This window comes from Mauremys mutica, chromosome 7 (assembly GCF_020497125.1).
Source record: "Mauremys mutica isolate MM-2020 ecotype Southern chromosome 7, ASM2049712v1, whole genome shotgun sequence".
In the NCBI taxonomy this organism is placed as follows: domain Eukaryota; kingdom Metazoa; phylum Chordata; order Testudines; family Geoemydidae; genus Mauremys; species Mauremys mutica.
Genome location: NC_059078.1, coordinates 44623480 through 44646372, shown reverse-complemented (window position 1 = coordinate 44646372; position 22893 = coordinate 44623480). Strand labels below are relative to the sequence as shown.

Sequence of the window (22893 nt, the reverse complement as noted above, 5' to 3'; positions counted from 1 at the left end):
AGATTGTTTTCTTCTGAGTGACAGTATAGCTTTGCTTTTGGATAAATTCCTGGTTACTGCTTCCATTATTGACTTGCATTCTACTCTATTACTAATTCTCTCTAAAAACATTTTTTCTAACCTCCAGCAGCACTGTGTGTTTGCTGGTCTTAAATTTGTTCTCCCTTGTTTTAATTTGCCAGCCTCATAAAGTGCCAAATTCTGATCTCAATTATATTAATTGAAATAATTTCTTCAGATTTATGCCATTATGCCATTTATGCCATTATAACCAAGTTCTGAAACTAGTACAAACTAGCACCCATCTTTTCTGTAATCTGGTTTTTAAATTTCACAATTCTAACCCCTTCTTTATAATTAATGAAATGTCATCTAGTTATTTTGTGTGCTTACTGTATGTTTGTATTATAGGTAATATACTCACATTCTTATATAGAGGGTATATTTTATTTTTATTTATATAATTCCTTTAATATCACATTGCTAAATAGTGACTAGAGTCTCTCTTGATTTTCTTGCCTGTAGTGCTGCTTGTAGACCCAGGTGAAAGGTGTTGAAATGGAATTTCAGAGCATAAAAACTAAACTGATTTATTTGTGTGTCAAAGCAGGGTTAACAGATATGCTATTTTCAACTCACCACAGTCTTTAATAAACTTAGCAGCTACTGTCAATTAATGTGGACATATGAGACAAGTCTAACAGTATATTTGCTGTTAGTATGTCATCATAATCAGCAATTATCAAATGATAAAATGAATATAGTAGCTACGTAAATACTGTACCTGGGCCAAAGAGGGATGATTTTGATAATGTAACATTTTCTATCCTTTGAGATGCCTTATTCCAGCCTATTGTGTCCTTTCTCAAAGGTCTCTATCTGCTGTCCAGGTTACTATGGACATATGTGTGAGATGTGCCCAGGGAAGCCAGGCAGCTCGTGTTCCGGGAACGGAGTGTGCCAGGATGGCATTACTGGCAGCGGGGAGTGTCGCTGTCATGAAGGCTTCCACGGCACAGCATGTGAGATGTGTGAAGTGGGCAGATACGGAGCAGGTTGTAAATCAGGTGAATTCATAGTTGCTTTTGAAACTTGGAACTGCCATTGAACTCTCACAGGGAAGAATGAGCTCCTCCATGTTTTGTAGGGCAGTTTGTGGGACACTTGCATTGCCACTGCCTGAACTGTATCTGTGTTGTGGATACAGTACTAGAGAACTTCCATTCCCAGACCTTTTAATCTGGCACTGCTCACACAAGCACTAACTTTCCCTTAATATTTTTCTTAAAGAAACTAAAACTTCATCTCTCGCATGTAGCAATGTATTGATTTACAAAGTACCAGACTTCTCTTTGCTCATTAGAGCTAGCTGGTTTGACAATGGCATGGTGTTTCTCCACAGTGTGTACCTGCAGAAATGGAATCTGTAATGATGGCTTGCATGGAGATGGGAGCTGCAAATGTTTCCAAGGTTGGGAGGGCATCACCTGTGAAAGAAGTAAGTGACCGAGGGAGGCATGTGCAGTGTAAGATTCTTTTCACAGAGGCAGAGTGACTGCTGAGGATGGCTGGCTTTTGCTAGTTTGTGATACAGCTAAATATTTCAGTGACCCTGATTGGTAGTTTTTGATTGATTTCCCCCTCCCCCGTTTGGCACCATGTGATGATAGGGTTGACCCCTTTCTAATTGCTGGAAATGGGACACCTGACACCCAGTGCCTGCTCCACCTCTTCACCCAAGGCCCCGCCCCTGTTCCACCTCTTCCCCTAAAGCCACGCCCTCATCGCTTGCTCTTATCTCCCTTCCCCCTGTTGCTTGCTGGATTGTCTCCACCTCCATCCCCACCCCCCACCCGGGCTCCCTCTGCTCTGGGGCTGGGATGGGAGCCTGCCTGCAGGTAGGAGGCAGCCGAAGTGGAGCAGGGGGCTGCACCTCTCCCCACCCCACAGTAACCTGACTTTTGATGTCCAGTCAATACATCCGACCAAACACTGAGACCATTTTAAGTTTTTTATCCTAGACAGCTGAAATGGTGGAGCTGTTAGTAGACTGGAAAGTGAAGCTGTGTTCATGTTTTCTCTTGCAGGAAGTGGGATTGATTTGTGTAACAACACTTGCCACCTGATGGCCAAGTAAGTACAACCGTGGTGCCAAGGACATAAAACAGTGTGTTTGTGTCTGTTTTACATGGACTTGACTTTGTGTTTGTAAAAACATGGAAGGTTGGTGTGGGAAACTGAACACTATATATTAAGTAAGCACCTACATAATTATTTATTCCACCCTTTGAACACATCTTGCATTTAAAGCCCCTATTGTTTCTCTGGAGGAGTGTGTGTGTGTATGTGTATGAACCCTTTCCAAGCACAATCTGTGGTGTGGAGACAGAAGTAGACTTGCTCCTAAGTTGAATCATGCTTCATTTGCAGGCACATTAATTTCAAATTACATCCCCCTTCTAGAAATGAGACAAGCAGGCGGGTTGAAATTAAGAACTGAAAAATGCTGGCACTCTGCAGAGCTCTGAGCAAGATCTGGCTTGTTACTGGAAAACTCACAATGTTAAAATGTGGCAATTGGTCCTAACATTGAATAGTGTGATGGGGCAAGGCCAGATGGCTATAGTAAAGTAATGGGAGACAGATATATTAGCCACAGGTGAAACAAATCCCTGTTACCAGGATAAGCAAATGGCAGCTGCTCCAGGTCAATTAAGACACCTGGGGCCAATTAAGGTCTTTCCAGAAGGCAGGGAGGACACCTAGGTTGATTGGGACACCTGAAGCCAATCAGGAGCTGGCTGAAACTAGTTAAAAGCCTCCTGATTAATCAGGTGGGGGAGTGTGTCAGGAGCTCAGGGCCGGCTCCAGGCACCAGCCTACCAAGCATGTGCTTGGGGTGGCACCTTCAGAGGGGGCGGCACTCAGGGTTTGTTTTTGTTTTTGTTTTTTGTTTGGCCAGGCGGCGCTGGGGGGAGGCGGGGCTTAGGAGGTGTGGGGCCATGTTGGGGGCGGGGACTTGGGTGGTGCTCGGCTGGGGCGGGGACTTGGGTGGCACGATGCGATGCTCGGGGGGGCGGGGACTTGGGCGATGTGACGCTCGGGGAGGGGCGGCGCTCCTTGTTTTTGCTTGGGGCGCCAAAAATGTTAGAGCTGGCCCTGCAGGAGCTGTAGGAAGAAGTCGCACTGTTGGAGAGACTGAGCAGTACAAACCATCTCAGGCACAAAGAAGGAGGCCCTGAGGTAAGGGTGAAGTGGCTCTTGAGGAAGTCGGGGCTGCTGTGGGGAAGTGGGCCAGGGAATTGTACGTGTCCTGTTTCTAAAAAGTCAGCTACCATAGCTGATACTATTAGGGTCCCTGGGCTGGAGCCCAGGATAGAGGGTGGGCCTGGGCTCCCCCTTTTTCCCCCCGCAATTAATCACTGAGACTGGGAGACAATAAAGACTGTGCAACGGAGGGTAGCTTCTCCTCACCTCCCTCATTGGCTTATGTTGAAAATGGCTCAGTAGACTGTGACCCTTGACTCTAGAGAGAGAAGGGCTACATGGAGGGTCACAGTGAGCCTCTGAGGCTAGCGAAATCCACCAGGAAACGTGTTACCTCTAGAGACAAGGACAGAGCTTTGTCACAGTAGATTTAACAGTATTAACTAGAAGACACTTTTAGGGTTGGGGAATGGGGGTGTTGTACATATTCAGTGAACCTTTAAGTACAGGTGACAGGTGCTAGACTGAACAGGCCCAGGTAAGACAGCAGCAATGCCAGGTTCCCCCACTGGCAACCCACTGTCCCATTGAGGAGCCTCTCCAGTGACTTGGAGTGAAAAGGTCTCCCAGTCTCCATGCTCGGTCAGTCCTTGGCCTCTCTGCTGATATTGCTGATAGTCAGGTTGAGCAGTGCCTATTAAAGCAGTGTTTTTGAGATGGAGACTCACTGGCTTGCTAGGAACAGGGCTAAAGCCAACTCACTTCACATATGCACCAGAAAGACATCCGATAGTAACGACCTTTTGTCCCTGCTGACCTGGGCCAGCTTAAAAACAGTGACTTGGAGAGAGAGGGCTCCATAGCCTATCGCCAGTTAGCTGAGCTATTCAGTCCCTTATATTTTCATTCTATATCTGAAGTACAGTAATGGAATAGGGCAACCTTCTTTAATGCAGCTCCAGCGTCTACAGATGTACAGAATGGTGTTCACAAGCCCAGTGTGCTTCATGCACTAAGCATAGTGCTCTCTTCTTGATAACTGTCCCTTGCAGCTGTTACCCTGTGCATGAAGTATTTGGATCAGTTTTGGGCATTGTAAAGAAAAGCTTAACTGCTTGATTTTGTTTCTCATATTCTGTCCAACTCACCTCTTATCATAGTATCTAGCTGCCATAGTAGCTATATTTAGCATTGTGTAATACTGAAGTCTATCACCAGGTGTAAGGTTAAGGCGAGAATATCATTGTTCACTCTCTTGGTCGTTTCAGTTGCATTAATGGCTCTGTGGATTCCCTGCCTATTTGCTCCTGCTCTGCTGGATACACTGGGAATGGAACATATTGCTCAGGTATTTCCAACATACATGCAGTGTTTCCAAGTGTGCTCGAGTGCTAGCACAGGCTACACAAATGAGTGATCACAAAGGTTGCTTGCTTTCATAGCTGTAAGATTACGGTTTTAGTTTGCGAAAGCATTGCAAGGTTGAATGCATGCTAAAACGTTACCCAGGGCAGGATCACAAAAACCCTGTTGCCTCAAAATGCAGAACCTCCTATTGACTTCTGTACAGAGGGTTTCCAGGACCTTAATGCAACCCTTTTGACGTGTCTAGACCGGAAAGGGATCCATTCCTATTGCTCAGATGGATAAAAGGAATGGCATGTGAATTGGCTGAATTATTTCCAGAATAGTTCCAAATAGTTCCAGACACTCAACAGATTGCAGTAATGGATCAGGTCAGATCCACAGGATTACCTTCTTAGTGTGTCTAGAATTTTAGTCTATTATTTGACCATTTCATGAAAATGCTGCCTTGCTCAATAAATACTATTAAAACAAGACTCTCTAGGACAAACACATTTATTAACCTTCTCTCCCCTTCCCCACCCCTGCCACCCTCCCCAAAAAACCAAACGCAACTCAAGACACCATGGGGTTGAAATCTGCTAGATATAAAAAACAAAACGATTTAAAGTACAATATACTAACAGAATCACATTGCTTTTTCTGGCATAATTTGTAATTATGCAAAGACTAAGCACTTTAACCAATAAATTCCAAGCTAATCAAGTTATAGTGCCAGTGAATGTAATAGCTCGCCTTTGGTATTGATCTCACCAGAGTCGTTGTACAGACCAAAAAGCTTTATTGTAATCAGGCGTGCTGCTTTTTTTCTGGCATAGTTTGTAGCTATTCACACAGCAAGTACTTCAGAGCAATCAGTTGTTAGCTAATCAAATCTTATACCAATTAATTTGATAGCTCACCTTCAGCATCAGCCTCAGTAGCATCTTATTAGTCATCTGTGTCTACAAAGGAGCTTTAGCTTCATCAAAAACAATCTTTGATTGAAAATGGTTTAATATTTTTTGTTACAACAAGGTCTTTCTGGAAATAAGACACTTTAAACCCCAGAAATAAAGCTTCAGCTCTTAGAAGCAGTATCTTCTTTCTCTGAGCCTGAGGAAAATTGCATGAAGTTCATTAATTGCATCTTTGCAATGTCAATCCATTGGGCTTGGGTATGCCATACTCCATATGTATCCCACTAAATCATTTCCTTTGTTGTTTTTTGGTCACAGAAATAAATCCATGTGCGACTGATAATGGTGGTTGCTCCATATATGCAACATGTACTAATGTCTCTGCTGGAGAGAATACCTGCACTTGTAAGGAAGGCTATGCTGGAGATGGGACTCTGTGCCAGGGTGAGTGAGTGCTCTGTTCTCTGTTTTAATTGCAATACTTTGCAAGGAGGTGAAATCATGCTGATATGGTGGGCCAGACCCTAATACCAAGGGCCACATATCTTTAGGAGCATCACAATTTGTGAGAAAGTTATAAAAGCAAGTCTAGTGTTGGTTAAAACTGGGGAAGATGTTAATGCTGCTAGTCAGCACTTATGTCACTGCACAACTTGATACCACTTTACAGACTCGTAAGGATTATTGCTCTATTTTATAGTAGGGAAGACTGAGACACACAGAGAAGCCATGTGCCAAGTCGAGGTCAAACCTTGGATTAGAACTCAGGAGTTCCTTGTTCCCCACCATATGCTCTAAATCACATTTTCAAGACCAAGAGGATGTGATGAATGGAACTTTTTGTGGTTTCCCCATCACTAAACTCTCATGGTTACTGATGTGATGATTTGCCTCTGTGCGACTGTATCTCCAGCTGGAGGGAGCTCTGTTTGCTATTCCTCTCTCGTGTTTTTCACTCACTGGTCACCTCCCACTCTGGGTTTCTGCTGTGTTAATATGATCTACTCTCTTGATGCAGAAATCGATGGCTGTCTAGAGCGCAATGGGAATTGCCACAGCTATGCAGAGTGCACTAAAACAGGCCCAAATCTGGTAAGCAAACGCTTTTCTCAGATGAGTTTGTCATTTTCCGTTCGGGTGATTGGTAATCTTTCCCTTGTGAATATTTTTTACTAAAGTTTAGCATTTCTTCCCTTTCATATAGAAGGATCTACTTGTAACTAACTGATAACTAGAGGGGGCTCCCTGTCTGAGAGCTGTTAACTGCATATTGGCCTATATAAAGTCTGTTGGCCAAAGGCTGGGGAATTTTCTTACCTGGTTATTAATGAATGAACAGAGTGCGCCCTTAAACTATTAGGTGAAATATGCTCTCTCTCTTCTTACCCCTTTGTTCTGCTTGACTACTGTATGTTTTCAATATTGTTTTTAGCTCTACAAAATAGCTTTGTTTTTCCTTCACAGGTTGCTTGTAACTGTCTTCCTGGCTACAGTGGAGATGGTGTGCAACAATGTGTCCCCATCAATCTTTGCAGTGAGGTTTGTCTGAATTTTCCTCTTACTACTGTCAAAGGACTAAACCCTAAAGCTTCCCTTCATGCAAACCATTAATAGGCAGAGTTATTCAAAAGATATCCAGCATGCAGCAGTTCAGAATGAGCTAACTTGTCATGTTATGCATATAATATGCACACTAATGCCCTACTGCACTTCTCTGATTCATAGCTTCCTTTCTACTAGACAAGCTTCTTGGCCAGTGGAATGGGTTGCTAATGTTAATCCAATTTCTAGTGCATGTAAGTTTCCACAGTCCAGAGTAAAACAAACAGCATCGCAACTTGCAGGAAACTGGCACTCTTATTGGCAGCCTCAACAGAGAGAGCAAGCTCCCCTCTTGCTCCTGGAGGTGGAACTCTGTGTCAGGTTTGAGACATATTGGTGGAGAAACTTGCCTCTTTCATGTTCAACTAGTTCTGCTCTAATCCTCTATAACAGGCTGGCAGTTTTTGTCTGACACACTCCACACAGGTGTTGATTCTGCTGGAAGACTGTTAAATGAGCTTTTGTTGAATTATCTGAGCAGGTGGCTCATTAACCCAGCCACATATAAGGAAAGTCAGAAAGGCACTGGGGAGACATGATCTAGTGCAGGGGCGGGCAAACTTTTTGGCCTGAGGGCTGCATCGGGTTTTGGAAATAGCATGGAGGGCCGGTTAGGGGAGGGGGTCGTGGCCCAGCCCCTATCCCCTGTCAGCCCCCCACCCCGGGACCCCTGCCCCGACTTCCCCTCCACCGCCCCATCCATTCCTGACGCCCCCACAGGATCCCTGCCCCATCCAACCTTCTCTGTCCCTTCTCTGTCCCTTCTCTCTGTCCCCTGACCATCGCGGGAACCCCTGCCCTTGACTGCCCCCTGCTGCCCCATCCAACCCCTCCTCTCATTCCTGACTGCCCCCCCCCCAGGATCCCTGCCCATCCCGACACCTGCCCACCCCACCCCCAAACTCCCCTGCCCTCTATACAACCTCCTCTCCCCCGCTCCCTGCCCCCTTACTGCACTTCCTGGAGCACCAGTGGCTGGCGGTGCTACAGCCCAGGGCCGGCTCCAGACCCCAGCGTGCCAAGCACGCGCTTGGGGCGGCATTTTACCAGGAGGGCGGCAGGCGGCTCCGGCGAACCTCCCGCAGGCATGACTGCGGATGCTCCACTGGAGCCACGGGACCAGCGAACCCTCCGCAGCTGCGGGAGGTCCACTGGAGCCGCGGGACCAGCGGACCCTCCACAGTCATGCCTGCAGGAGGTCCGCTGGTCCCGCGGCTCCGGTGCACCTCCCGCAGGCATGACTGCTTGGGGCGTCCAAATTCCTAGAGCCGCCCCTGTACAGCCGCACCACCTGGCTGGAGCCAGCCACCGCGCAGCACTGGGTCAGAAGCTCGCAGCCCCGCTGCCCAGAGCATTGTGCCAGTGGTGGAGTGAGCTGAGGCTGCGGGGGAGGGGGACTAGCAGGGGAGGGGCCAGGAGCTCAAGGGCCAGGCAGGAGGGTCCCATGGGCCGGATGTGGCCCCGAGGGCCGTAGTTTGCCCACCTCTAATCTAGTGTGTGTGTGTTGAGAAGTCCTGAGAGAGAAATCCTAGGAGTTGCCAAACTTCAGGAGTAAGTTTCATTTGTACTTCTTTTTAATTTATTTTTTAATAAAACCAAACCCAAGGGAGGGGAGAGTTTAGGCTCCACATAACATATGGACTGAGCTTTTAGAGCAGGCTGGGAATGAAGCCTAGTCTCTCTCAACCCACAATTAAGTGTATGGTACTCCATGTTACCTCCCTGACCTTGTCTCGCTGGTACGCCATATGTCTACTTCCAGAAAGCAGAAGGGCTGAACTGAGCAGAACTGCGGTTTCATGCAGTCTATGCCTTCCAAGTCTTGTTCTTAGACGACTCTCAGGGTTCCCTCCCCACTCTAAACTCTAGGGTACAGATGTGGGGACCCACATGAAAGACCCCGTAAGCTTATTTCTACCAGCTTAGGTTAAAAACTTCTCCAAGGCACCAATTCCTTCCTTGCCCTTAATATCGCTGCCACCACCAAGTGATTTAAACAAACATTCAGGGACGGCCACTTGGAGCCCTACCTCCCCCAAGATATCCCCCCAAGCCCCTACACCTCCTTTCCTGGGGAGGCTTGAGAATAATATCCTAACTAATTGGTTACAAAATGAGCACAGATCAACCCCCCTGGGTCTTTAGGACACTGAAAAACAATCAGATTCTTAAAAGAAGAATTTTAATTAAAGAAAAGGTAAAAAATCACCTCTGTAAAATCAGGATGGAAGATAACTTTACAGGGTAACAAAGATTCCAACCAAAAGGGATTTTCCCCTCTAGGCAAAACTTTAAAGTTACAAAAACAGGGATAAACCTCCCTCTTAGCACAGGGAAAATTCACAAGCTAAAACAAAAGATACTCTAATGCATTTCTTTGCTATTACTTACTGTTTCTGCAATATTAGATTCTTAGTTCAGATATGGCTTAGGGAGATGTATTTTCCCTGCCCTCATTCCTTGCTGACTCTGAGAGAACAAAGAAACCCCAAACCAAAAACCTTCCCGCACAGCTTTGAAAGTATCTTCTCCCCTTATTGGTCCTTTTGGTCATGTGCCAACCAGGTTATCTGAGCTTCTTAACCCTTTACAGGTAAGGAGGGATTTTATGCTACCCTTAGCTGTATGTTTATGTCAACAACTAAGCCGCCCCATGTAGAAAGCTTAAAATAAATATCTACTATGCTATTTCATTACTGTACTTTAGCTGAAAAGCCACTGCAAACCATTATTTTTCTTCATCACTAAATCCTTCAGAGCTGTCTTATTTGAATGGCTTTTCCTCTGTTGGGCCTGGTGTAGTTATCTGTCTCAGAGCAGTGTTTGCCAGCTTGGTGGAAGAAAATCTGAGGGGAAAAAAGACTAATAAAATATTGAGTTTCAACAGGAGTGCATGGCACTAGGGGGCAAAACACAATGTCAGAGGTTACCCTGAGTCAGGAGCAGGCATGAAGAAGTAAGCGTTCCACTGCTAACTGGTAGATAAACTTTCAGACCACTAGCTGTGTGACTAATTGGGATGCTCTTATTTTTCCTGCCAGAATAATGGAGGCTGTAGTCCATTTGGTTTTTGCAAGTACACTGGGCCTGGGACTCGAAACTGCTCCTGTGGTTGGGGCCAAGTTGGAGATGGGTTCACTTGCAGAGGCAGCGTGTATCAGGTAGGTAAAGTGCATTCAGCTAGGATTGTGTTTGAACGGGCACTAGTTTGGGTAAAATACTTCCTCTTCTGAAGCAGCACACCAGGAAATAAGCAGGATACTGAACTCCTGTGACCTGGAAACATTTGGAAATTCAGCCGAGGGCTTGGGAAATGTATGAAAGACCTAGAAAGCTTAGAAATGCATTTAATCCTGGCCAGGTGTCCCTACTAACCAGGAGAAAGCTGAAACAAGAGGAACCATGCCCAGCAAGACAGCAATGAAATGCAGCTGCACTCTGAAAAGTGTCCCTGTGAAAGTGGCACTTGGGGTTCCATGGGTGGGTGACTTCCAGCACCAGTGTGTTCAGGGGGCAAATAAAGAGAGTGTTTTTCAGGAGTGACATCTGGTTCTTCGGGCTGGTGGAACTGGGAGAACATCACTAGTTCGAAGGGTAGGGGCTCAAGGCAGTCAAGGAGCATGTCACCAGACTGGATGTCAGGGAGGCCTGGGTTCTGTTCCCAATTCTGCCCCAACTCATTGTGTGACTTTGGGCAAGTCACTGAACCTCTCCGTTTCAACAGTGGTGCCTATATTAGATCTATGGGGGAAGAGCTCTTTACACGTGTGCCGTGTTAACGCTTAGTATTAATTATAGTTGTTATGACGGGACAATGTGCCCTGCTCATGTCTTGTGTGTCACTTGCTGGCTGTAGTTGGAGATATCCATGCTGCTGGCACAAACAGGCTAACGCAGAGTGGATGTGTGTGGCTGCTCCATGGGCAATTCCTCAAGAAAAGACATGGCCTAAATGCTGGGCCAGGTAAAATCCCTGAGTTAACTCCTATGAAGGGGGTGTCTACATTAGGCTTTCCCACCCCTGATACTATGAATAGGTGGTTGCAGCAGGTGGGTCCCAGTGCAGGTTGTCTACCAGCATTTTAACCGCTGTGTTGTCTAACCCTTATCGAAACCCTGGCTGTAGCAAGGGTGGAAAATACCAGAAAAACAAGCTTAGTGTAGTCAAAGGACCTGAGTCTCTATGTATGGGGTAGGGAGAGCACCCCGGAGGTGAGTGGCAAGATCAGTTTCGTGAGCTGATGGGAAGGGTTTTCTTTGCATCAAACCCCAAGAGATTTATAGAGAGACTCGCCATTAACGTTAGCTGTTCTGATTTATTTTAGGAGCTCCTGAGAAGCAAAGCAGCATCCGAGTTCTTTAAGCAGTTACTGGTTGGTGGCAAACAGTAATTATTGTCTAAAAGTATAAAAATTGCCAGGTGTTTTCGTGAAAAGCTCCGGCTAATGAGAATTGTGTTTGGTTTCTGTTTTGCTTTGTGTTTGTTCCTGGTGCTTACTCTGTGCTTTTAGGCCTTCAAAATCAAGGAGTTAAGTGGAGAGGGGCCTTTCACCATCTTCGTTCCACATGCGGATTCAATACAAAACAGTACAACGGTAAGCAGCCCCTCCTTTCAGTCCCCTTCTCTGACTCCCTAGCTTTGTCAGTTATTCGGTGTGGTCAGGCTTTGATTTCCTCTCAGACAAACTTCTATTTCCTTAGATTCTATTTAGTTGACTCAAGGGGTCAAAAACACCCCAACTTTTTAACTGTATTCAAATCCTGAGGTGCTCGTTGGGTTCTTCCTCTGGTCCTATTCATGCCAATAGCATGCTTGTAATGTGGCCTTTACTCTAACAGAACCCTCAACTAGGAGGTGCACTAACCATCTTGCCAGCCAGGCTGGATTCTCTCCTGTTCTAGCATCACAATACCATTAGCTTTAGAACTACACATGACCCCAATTCTGAGGAATCCACCCCTTACTTCATTTTTGTGTTCCAGAATATAAGTTTTCATTGAAATATTAATTAATATTTTCTAGCTTTTGTGGTAACCAAGAAAACCTTTTAAAACGTGAGCTGTGTATAAACAGGCACTGATGTCTACTTGAATCTGCAGACAGCATGGAGCAATAGCTCTGAGGGGGGTGAACTGCATCCCCTTTCGTGTCCAAGAGCGTTTTAATTCTGAAACCTAACGAGGACAATCAAAATGTCCAGCAGGTGCCAAAACCTTCAGCTTCACCACAACCCCTGATAATTGGTATTGTGCAGTTCTGCATTGTTAATACAAATATCTCCAGACCTGCAAAAATTTTGGGGCACAGGAAAATAAATGGAATTTAATATCCCATGGTATTTGTTTTCATATTTCTTTCAATAAACCCCTTTACTGGTTCTTTTTGTTGGGTTGGTTTTGGTTTGTTTCTGTTTAATTTGCATTCTCCTGCACTGCAATGAGGTGGACATAGGGCCCTGTCCACAAGCCTTGAAGTTCAGAAACAAATGGTCCCAAAGGTCAGGGAGGTTCAGATGTTGGGGGTTCTAGTCCATTACAGGGAAAGAGACCTGTGAAAAACCCAGATCTGGATCTCCACAAAGTAAGCCTGAGGTTTTGGTTTGCCCCCCCTACTCTGTTCAGAACGTGGCCAATCCTGGATGCTGACAGTTTGGGGCCAAAGTTACTTTTTTTCCTTGAGCCAGTGACTTGAACTTTCTGCTCACTCCCATCATCTGAAGTCACTTGGAGCCTCTTTGGAACATAACCCCATAATTCAGCTACCTGTGATCCATTTTACGTGTATTGGATCGGGACTTGGCTTTCAGCAAGGAATCCTGGTTAAGGGTTGGTAGAGCAAAAAACTCATCATATTCCCTGTCATTTTAGTCATTGGCTAAATTAATCACTTCCAGAAATGTCCTGACATGATAGTTTGTCATATTTCCAATTTCCTCTCTTCAGTTCAGTGAATGGACGAATAAAAGCCTCATCAAAGATTTGCTTCGCTATCACATAGTGAGTTGTCGGAAACTGCTGGCCAGCGAACTAGAGACGCACGAGTCCATCACGGCTTTGTCAGGACACAGAATAAGGATTGTGGTGAAAGAGGTAGTTGTCCGTCATGATTAGGGGTCTGTGTCTGTCACAGAATCCGTGACCTCTGTGACTTCCACAAGGGCAAGTGTGGCTGATCCCAGAAACAGCTACTCAGGTGGGGCCCTGGGACAGCCAAACCAGCCGCTGCTCCAGTGGCCCCCAGCAGCGGTCCAGGGGCAGCTAGAGTAGCCACAGTCCATGGCTCTGGGCAGCGGTGGCCCCTGGTTCTCCTGCCCAGCGCCGCCCCCTTCCCCCCCCCCCCCCAAGATTTAATCACAGGTATTTTTAGTAAAAGTCATGGACAGGTCACAGGCTGTGAATTTTTGTTTATTGCCCATGACCTGTCCATGACTTTTATTAAAAATACCTGAGAGCTAGCACCTTTCATCTAGAAGGATCCCAGAGCATTCTGCAGATGAGCTACAGGGGAAGGTCACAGCTCACTGGAAATCTGCATTCACTGTATTGTGTCCCTTCTTCCGCAGAATAGTGTGCATCTAAATGAGGAGGCAACGATCATCACCAGTGACATTGTTGGCAAGAATGGGGTGATCCATATCATTGACAAGATTTTAATCCCAGCTGATTTGCAGAATCAGAACATTTCTTCCCATTTAGCGCAGGTATGTGTGAAACAATACCATTTTAATGAATGATCATCACCCTGAGAGTTTTCTCCAACCCCAGAGTGAATGGTAGTGTAGCGAATGAGTAACACTGCTACAAATTTCTTAGGCACAAGGTTACTGTACTCTAGGAATTCCATTTATCAGTAGCGCATGGGGTGGTTTAAGCATAAAGAGGTTACACTGTGGAGCCAGCTGTGCTCATGGTGCGTGTGGATGTGTGTTTGTGTGGGGGGGGGGACGGAAGCTAGGATCTATCCATGCAGGCCGGTGATAGGACAAACCTGACAGGTAGAAGTGTGCGCAGATTGCTTTTTACATCACTAGGTAAAGATCACACTGTCTGACTCAAAGCCGGTTAACTAAAGCCTCTCTTGCACACTTGGGACAGTCTTCACTGGGCTTTAATGTCCTACATTGCTGGTTTTAAACATCCAGCTCTCCATACTGTATGACAGAGAGGAGCAGTCAAAAAGTCATGTTGCCATTGGTTGGCAGAGCAGTCTCTTTGTTACCAAATTCACACATTGGGCCAAAGTCATGCCTAGTGTAATGCCACTGAAGTTAATGGAATTACACCAGGGATGATTCAGTCAGCTTTGCCCATCAGCTAACTCAGGGATCTGCATTTAGTATTCGCTATCATGCTGGGGGAACACTCTTTATGTATCACTCCAGTAACCTATGGTGTTCTGGGCCGTATGATGTTCAGACATGGCACCCTGTGTACGGTAATGCCCGGGCAATTGCTTTTGAAATGCAGACATTCTCTTAAGAACCAGGAGAATCTCTCATCTAGAATTATGGGAGTTAATATTGACCTGTCCCAGTGTCTGCCCAAATGGGTAGAATGAGTTACTCAGACCCATTGCTATTTACCTATATTAAATCACTGCTCCAGGGCAGAAATTAACAGCCGCCTGTCATAGCACTGCTCAGAGTCAGCAAATGCAAACTCTTGGCTCTGAGAATTGACTGAATTTGCTCATTTATTAGGAACTCTAGTAAGTGAAACACGCTCTCACTTTTTGTAATGGTTTTGTTTAATTTTTATTTTCTAGCAAAGCATCACTGAGGTGGCAGAAGCATATGGCTACAAAATCTACAGCAAACTACTGAGGGTAAATGGTTTGAATTCTCTAGGAATACTGTTTAGTTCTGGGCTATGTGGCTCCTTCATGCAGACACTGCATGTATTTGTTGTTCCCATGTTGTCTTGTGTCTCTGGACAGGAAGCAGAACTGCTATCTCTGGTTAACAACTCTGCTCACAGACCCTTCACCATGCTGTGGCCTACTGATGCTGTATTTAACGCCCTGCCTAAGAAGATGCAATTGTGGTTGTACAATAAAGACCACAGGGACAAGCTGGCAGCCTATCTCAAAATGCACATGATTAGAGACATGAAGGTAAAAGGCTCAAGCCACCTGAATTTCTTTTTAAATCAGCCAAGTACTTATCATGGTCTAGATAGTGCATCATTGACTGCCATGTCAGTGTGATGGGAGGCACAGGTATCTTGGCACCCCTGGGAGGAGACTCTGAAACCCACTCAGGAGTCCCTAGGAGGAGTTCCTGCCAAACAAGTCAATGGCCTGGGATAACAAGGGTTAACTCCCAGCTCAAAAGCAGCTCCGAGAGGTCCCACCAGGTGTAAGCCAGTTAAGTGCAGCTGAGCCTGCATACGCTCAACATCTCAAAAGAAGCACAGGCTCCTCTATTGGAAAGAGAGACCCGTACTAGGGTATTCACACGCATTTTCATTTAGAAGGTACCGAATTCAGTTCATCACAATGAGTGACCTCGTTCCTCATTGGCCAGTATTTAGACATCTGCCAGGAAGGCATTCAGGAAAATGCCTGTGAATCCTAAAAACTGCATGGATTCATCCCACCCCCCAAAAAAAAGGGTTCTCCTGTTTTTAAAAATGTGTCATCCAGCCAGGTAGCAGAAACAAATCCTGTGTGACTTTGGCATCAAAGTCATAAATAGTCATGACACAAATAGGCAAAGTGAGGTTTCCAAACAGCCTGTAGTGTGAAAATTATTCCTCTCAGCTATTTGACCAAATACTTTTTGCTGCCCCAAGCGCAAAAAAAAGGGGGGGGGCCACCGGAGTGGCAAAGCAGGGGGTGGGGAAAAAAAACACTGCGCAGCCGGAGTGGCGGGGGAACAAAACTAAAATGGTGCGGATGGAGCGGCAAAGCGGGGGGCAGGGGACACAACAACTTGGCCGGCAAAGCAGGGGAAAAAACAAAACCCTACAGGGTGGCCGGAGCCAAGATGCAGGCGGACTCCCTGTGCTGCAGAGTGTGCGCCCGGTCTAGTGCGGGGGAGGGAGTGGGGGGAGAGAGAGAAGGGGGGCAGCCAGCACTTGAGCGGGGCGCTCGCCACGCGGCCCTGACTGCCACACCGCCTGCCGGGAGGGCTCTGAGCTGCTCCAGTCGGTGGGGAGGCGGTGCCCTGCCGAGTTTGCTGCAGGGCGCTCCCCTCCTCCAACCCCTACAGGGCGGCCAGAGCAGCAAACAAACAAAAAAACGGCTGTGCCGCCCTAGGTTCGGGCGGAATGCCGCCCTGTAGAATCTGCCGCCCCAAGCACGGGCTTGCTCAGCTGGTGCCTGGAGCTGGCCCTGTAACAAATACAGCTGAAGGAAATGAGGGTTGGTTTGTGAACCACTTACAAACCACTGAAGGGTCCAAATCCAAACTGATAATATTTAAGTAGTTCCAGTAGGGAATCAGTTTGCTTAGTGACTAGAGCACTGGACTGGGACTCAGAGGACCTGCATTCTATTCCCAGCTCTGCCACTGGGTTGGTGACCTGTTGGGTGACCTTGGGCAAATTACTTCACCTCTGTGCCTCAGTTTCCCCATTGCAAAGTAATTTGAGATCTACTGTTGACAATTAGGTATAAGAACTAGGTATTATTCTATCCATATGTACCTGTGTTTTCATAAAGCTCTGCTCAGGGTAGTGGCTGGAATTGTGTTTTCAAAGGGGAATCTTTTCTGACACACACACACACAAATCTTTAGTTTGCCTGACCTCATCCCTCATGTTACTTCTATCTGTCTTCAGGTTGTAGCTGGTAACCTGCCACACATTGCTTCTGTAAGGACCATGCATGGATCCACCATCTCATTCAGCTGCAGCAAGAGCGATGTCGTAAGTAACAGTCTTGGTTTTATATTTTTTTGTGGAAACAATATATAGAAGCAGTTGAGTTGTGACTGCTCCTACAGAAAGGGTCACCTGCAAGAATTGAACTTGGGTTCTCCTCATCTAAAAGCATGAGTGTCTCCTTTCTGAGCTAAAGGATCAGTTCTTCTGACTGGTGTAACACACTTATAAACCTCTTTACCTGGCTTGCCACTAGGGGGAAGCAAAGACCCACACAGTTATTCATGTGGGTTGTAATTGAATGGTGAGTAGGTATTAAGTGTACAGTGCATGTGTGTGCACTCAAGCAACTGCAATGTACTAGGGGTAGCAGAAGGGATATCTTTTATTAAGCAGATGTTTCAAAAACCTTGGGGAGTTAATGCTGTTTTATACAGAACAGGTGAAGGTGGGCTAAATTTAGACAGAAATATGTAAATGAAAATAGAGTGCTTTAAGAAGAGAGGGCTAAAAAGCCACAGTTGCTCAATCAAGAAAGACGACCATTTTGGTTAAAAGTGCAGCTTGGGTTAGTGGGGAAGTGAAGGCAGCAGTTAGAAATAAAAAAAACAATATATAACAAATGGAAAAAGGGGACTTAGATAATATAATTAGTATAAATTAGAAGTTATGAAGTATAGAAAATTGATAAGAGACGCTAAAGATATCAAGGAAAAATCCATGGCTGGCATAGCCCAGGACAATAAGGAGGAGTTTAAGTATATTAGGAATAAAAAAATCCTAACAACAGCATAGGCTGATTACTCGATAAAGAGGGTAAGATTGTTGTTGACACAGAAAAAGCAAAAAGTGTTCAATTAATATTTCTCTTTTGTATTTGGAAAGAAGCAGAATAAAGTAGTCATATAATGTGAGGGTGAAGCCTGTTGAGTCTGTTAGGATCTAAGGAGGATGTTAAACAGCATCTACTAGCGATAAACATTTTAAAATCAGAAGGCTGGGATAACTTGCACCTAAGAATCCTAAAAGAGTTGACTGTGGAGATTTCTGGCCCATTTATGTTAATTTTTAATGAATCTTGGAATACCAAGGAAATTACAGAAGATTGGAAGGATGCTAATGTTTTGCTAATATTAAAAAAGGGCAAGCAGGATAACCCAATTAATTAGACTGCGAGTTTGTCACAGAGGTCACGGATTCAGTGACTTTCCATGACCTCCGTGACTTCTGCAGTGGCCAATGCACCTGGCTTAGGGACAGCTCTATGGGGAATCATCAAATTGGGGTCTTTCTACTAGAGTTCAACAAGGATCAGAACTAGGCCTAATGCTACTGAATGTTTTCATGAGTGAAGTAAATATAAAATCACTGTTGATAAAATGTGCAGATGACACGATTAGTGAGGTGGTAAATAATGCTGATAACCGTCATATACAGAGTGAACTGGATCACTTAGTAAGCTTGGGCCCATTTAAATAAAATGCATTTTAATACAGCCAAATGTAAGGTCATAAATGTAGGACTAAGGAATGCAGGCCATACCTATAGAATGGCAGACTGTATCCTGGAAAGCAGTGACTCTGAAAAGGGTTAGGGGTTCATAGTGGACAAACAACTCAACATGAGCCCCCAGTGTGATGCTGTGGCATACTTGGATGTATAAACAGGAGAGTAGCAAGCTGGAGTAGGGAGATTACTTTTTTCTCTGTATTTGGCATTGGCAAGACTGATGCTGGCTTACTGCATCCAGTTCTGGTGTCCATAATTTGTAAAGAATGTTGAAAAATTAGAGAGGGTGCAGAGAAGAGCAACAAAAATGATCCAAGGGCTGAAGAAAATGTCTTGCCCTGGGAGACCTAAAGACACAATCTGTTTAGTTTATGCACAAGAAGTCATAGAGGTGACTTGATTACAGTGTATAACTGTCTCCACGGGGAGAAAAATATGAGCACTAAAGAGCTTTTAATCTTGTAGAGAAAGGCAATAACAAGAACCAGTGGCTGGACACTGAAGCCAGACATTTTAAAATTAGATATAAGGCACAGTTTTTTAATAGTGAGGATAATTAATCACTGCAACAAACTCACAAGGAGAATGATGAAATCTCCATCCCCTGATGTCCTCAGATCAAGACTGAATGCTTTCTGGAAGGCATGCTTTAGTCAGCGACAGGCTATCTAGCCTGTGTGTACACAAGGTCAGAATAGATGATAGAATGATCTTTTCTGGCCTTAAATTCTATGAATCTGTGGAATTTTGGTTTCTGATGAGTAAATTTTTCTGGCTCTTGTAAAAGTTTCACTGCTGGGTTTTGCCTCTTCTGGGCTTAGGGGAAGCATTTATCGACACATTGTTTCTCAAAGGCAAGGGGCGTAATAATTAGACAAGTGGAACTGAGAGCCAAAGATTCTGGCTTTTAATTAGCTCCAGTCAAAAAAAAAATTATTCTCTCCCTCTCCCCATCCCCAATCCCAAATACTCAGGACAGAGCATGCGCATGGAACGTGGAACTTAATCGTTTAGGATGAATTCCATACAGATCTGTGCGAGGCTCTCCAAACTTAAGCCCCAGGGTGGATTTGCACAGGCACCATGGGAATAAGTAAAGTGGCCAGGCAATGTGTCCATCTCTTATGCACCACAGGCAGGGCCCAAATAGACCAGCACGGAGGATCAGCACTTCCAGGGATTTAATACCTTGCGAAGAGGCAGCCTGCCCACATTAGGGAATGAATTGCACCTGACTTGGTTCCCCACAAAAAGCCCTGAGTGCCTGTGCTTTGTGCGAGCTGGGAGCTGCATTTCAGCCTCTCTGCACTACTTATAATAATATCTGGCAGCTGCTTTAGATCTGAGCGAATTGTTCTCTTCCTTCCTTGCAGGGGGAGCTCTTGGTGGACAATGGCAATGCTAAGATTGTCCAGAGGCACATGGAGTTTGATGGGGGCATTGCCTATGGCATTGATCAGCTGCTGGAGCCTCCAAACCTGGGGTCCCGCTGTGATGATTTCCTCTCTGTTGAGCTTAGGGTGAGTGCTAGGCTCTTATAAATAATAAAGCACCCAACACCCATTCAGATGTGCAGTCTGTGTAGTGCTACAATGCGCTGCAGCCTGTGAAAGCAAATCAGGATTAACAGGCTTGGATCTCGGGCAGGGTGGGCTCACCACTTCGTGTTGCAAGCAGGCCTGTAATGGACAGAGAAAGTGAGATGTGTGTGTTTTTTCTCCTCCCTGCTCAGGGTTCAGTTGAGAGCTGTGGTGTTTGTGGTTTCGAGCCTTCCTGTCCCGCTGGATCAGTTCAACGGGTAAAGTGTGCAGCTCTATAAACTTACTGAGTCAGTCACTGCTTGTAAATTGCTGTCTATGGCTCATTACAGCGCTTTAAGAGCATTCAAATAAATAACCACCGGGGTTGTGATCCCTGAGCCCCATGGGCCCCAGAGGTCTGCCAGTGTGGGGTCATTTACAGAATTGACACCTAGATCAAGCACAGCCATGCTATCTGTTCTTGGCTAGTGTCCCTCACTTCTTGTTTACACTGTAGGCTTTGAACCATTCAAGTTCAGCCCTAGCAGCTGCAGAACTCTAGGTCGCGCTGCACATGATGATAATGCAGCCCTGTATTCAGAGCATGGCGCACATGCCATCCTCTGGGATTGGTTGCCTCTTAGTTTTTCAGCTACCCGCTCACAGTAACTCAGGCGCATGAATCAGCAAATGTGGCTGCAAAAATGACCCCCAAAGTTTGGGGCAGAGGGCTGCATGGTGCCTTGGTGGAGAAGTGTGTGACAACACCAGTCTTTCACCTCTGGGTTCACACCCTGATGTGGGTATAAGTGTACAAGGCAAAACAAAGACCTCAGTACTTCACTCTTTTCATTCTGGTACCTATTTACGTTCTAGTGCCACACAGTTTTACATCATTCTCAGTCAAGGGTGGCAGAAAGCTGGACTTGCAGGCTCTGCTGCAGGTCAGGATTGAGGGTCCCTGGGATTAGGTTGGCAGAGCTGTGTGGTGTCCCAGGTCCAGAATGGCAGGGGTTTGCATCCAGGCTGGAATGAGGTGCACTGGCAGATCTGGGGACAGCTACCTCTGCCCGCCACCTGCCCACTCAGTGCCTGTGGCTATGCTGTGTCTCTTGCTTCCATTGACAGGACACTCATCTCCAATAACTTTCCAGACAGCTCTGTGGTTTGTAGAGGGTGCTGGTTTTTAATTAAGAGCTTAGTTGGGCAAGTTGCAAAGTGCAGGGGGGTGAGGTGGGCGGCGGCAGCATTTCCTGTGCAGTGCCATTAGCAGGAGTGTAGAAGGGAGAGTGGGCTCCTTGTAAGGGCAGAGCTGGGATTTAGGAGACCTGGCTTCAATTTTCTTCTCTGCCACAGACTCCCTGTGTTATCCTGATCAAGTCACTTAATCCTTGTGCCTCAGTTCCCCACCTGCACAATGGGGATCATTCCCTACCTCGCAGTGGTGTCGGGAGGTGCTGAGTTGCTATGGGAGTGGGGGCCATCTGCTAACATATCCATACGTTTTCCCTCAAGCACCTAAATGGCCGTTAGATTTTTTTGGCTGTTTCTTGTAGAGTCCAGCAATCTTCCTGCTGCTTTGGTGTCAGCCAGGAGTGCTGGGTCCAAACAGCAAAGGCTCTTTTATTGCTGGGTTAGCCATTTAAACATTGGTATGGAAATTAAAGAGCAATTCATCCTTCCAAGGACCAGAACCTGGGTACTGTGATTTAACCCTAAAACGCAGGCTCCTTGCTGCTTGGGACACTTTTTGTAAGAATTTGCCCTGGAAGCTTGGCCCATGTGCCAAGAGCCAACCATCGTGTAGTGCATGTAATGACTGTCATTTTGGTCATCACTGGGGATTGAACGTGGGACCCCCTGAGTTAGGAGCATGAGGCTATACAGCTTGAACTAAATTACTCATGCCCTTGGCTGGCACCTGCCAAGCCACCTCTCCTCTGTGCATGATGCCCAAAGGGAGACAGAGAACATACACTGAACAATGGAGTTACACATGCTACACACTGGCTAGCTGCTGGCTTCCACCTCAGAACTTGCTGTTCTTTGGTGATGCAGCTGCAGACCTCTGGGATGACAGGGGCTACTTAAATCTGACATTATTGGTAAGGCGCAGCAGCAGGCTCCTGGGTATAGACTTGTACCTATGCTCACACCAGCCTGGTCACTCTGATCTTGGTGAGGCAACAAGTTTCAGTTGACAGCTTGACCATTGATTGTTCCAAGCCAAATTTATTTTCTGCGTTGTCGTGTACTACCGCCCGCCCGATAGTCTGCAAACACGGATTTCCACCTCCACCTGCCCCCCATCTTCTCTGTCCTTCATCCCTTCCCACCATTTGTAAGATGATTATACAGAAAAGGGAATATGGGTAGCGCCTCCCTCCAGTATGTGAGTTGGTTTTTAGTCATATGGTAACAATTTTACTAATGTCCTTGGAGAAGTTTCTCCCTTTAGTTAAGGGGTGAGGAAGTAGCTAGTTGGGACAGAACTCAGGATGTTGATGGTTTTGATCCATTGTTGTCATTTTCCCCACAGGGCAAAAGCCAGTCTTGCTTTTATTACTTAAATCCATTTTCCAGACTCTCTTCTTTTTCACACCGCAACTATCTATCATCAAGACCTCCTTGGTACTCATCAGTGTTTGATAATGGCGGTCGCTGGCATTCTCTTCGGAAGTCCCTGACAAAAGGGTGCAGGAGAGTCTGTTTCTCCACCAGCTGGGTACCGCAGTGCTGTGCAAACCATTATGGAAGAGACTGTCATGGTGAGAAATCTGCACCGCCCCGGCACAAAGGAGTTCTTTTCTCTTGTCACAATAAGGTGTCCTCTTAGCCTACCCATAGAAGCTCCTTTGAAGGGTCACCATGAAGGCTGGTGGCTGTCACATTTTTGTCATAGTATTTGTGTGTGTGTGCAGTTTTTTCTTTTTAGCCCTTATGTTGCAAAGATAATCTTATGGTGA

General features: G+C 45.9%; 1 protein-coding gene across 3 annotated transcripts in view; it reads left to right on the top strand.

Annotated features, from left to right (window-relative positions):
* The window catches only part of STAB1 (stabilin 1), a 117724-nt gene that overhangs the window by 78319 nt on the left and 16512 nt on the right, over positions 1-22893 (top strand). For 2 of the 3 annotated variants that reach the window (XM_045024397.1, XM_045024399.1), the window contains 18 exons: positions 872-1067; positions 1403-1498; positions 2088-2133; positions 4476-4555; positions 5790-5915; positions 6490-6563; positions 6936-7010; positions 10115-10234; positions 11399-11446; positions 11585-11668; positions 13017-13163; positions 13637-13774; positions 14839-14898; positions 15010-15186; positions 16857-16943; positions 19781-19927; positions 20140-20205; positions 22467-22695. In XM_045024397.1, the coding sequence (XP_044880332.1) occupies positions 872-1067; positions 1403-1498; positions 2088-2133; positions 4476-4555; positions 5790-5915; positions 6490-6563; positions 6936-7010; positions 10115-10234; positions 11399-11446; positions 11585-11668; positions 13017-13163; positions 13637-13774; positions 14839-14898; positions 15010-15186; positions 16857-16943; positions 19781-19927; positions 20140-20205; positions 22467-22695 (1996 nt within the window). The remainder of the gene's footprint in view (positions 1-871; positions 1068-1402; positions 1499-2087; positions 2134-4475; positions 4556-5789; positions 5916-6489; positions 6564-6935; positions 7011-10114; positions 10235-11398; positions 11447-11584; positions 11669-13016; positions 13164-13636; positions 13775-14838; positions 14899-15009; positions 15187-16856; positions 16944-19780; positions 19928-20139; positions 20206-22466; positions 22696-22893) is intronic. The other variant, XM_045024398.1, reaches the window with a different exon arrangement.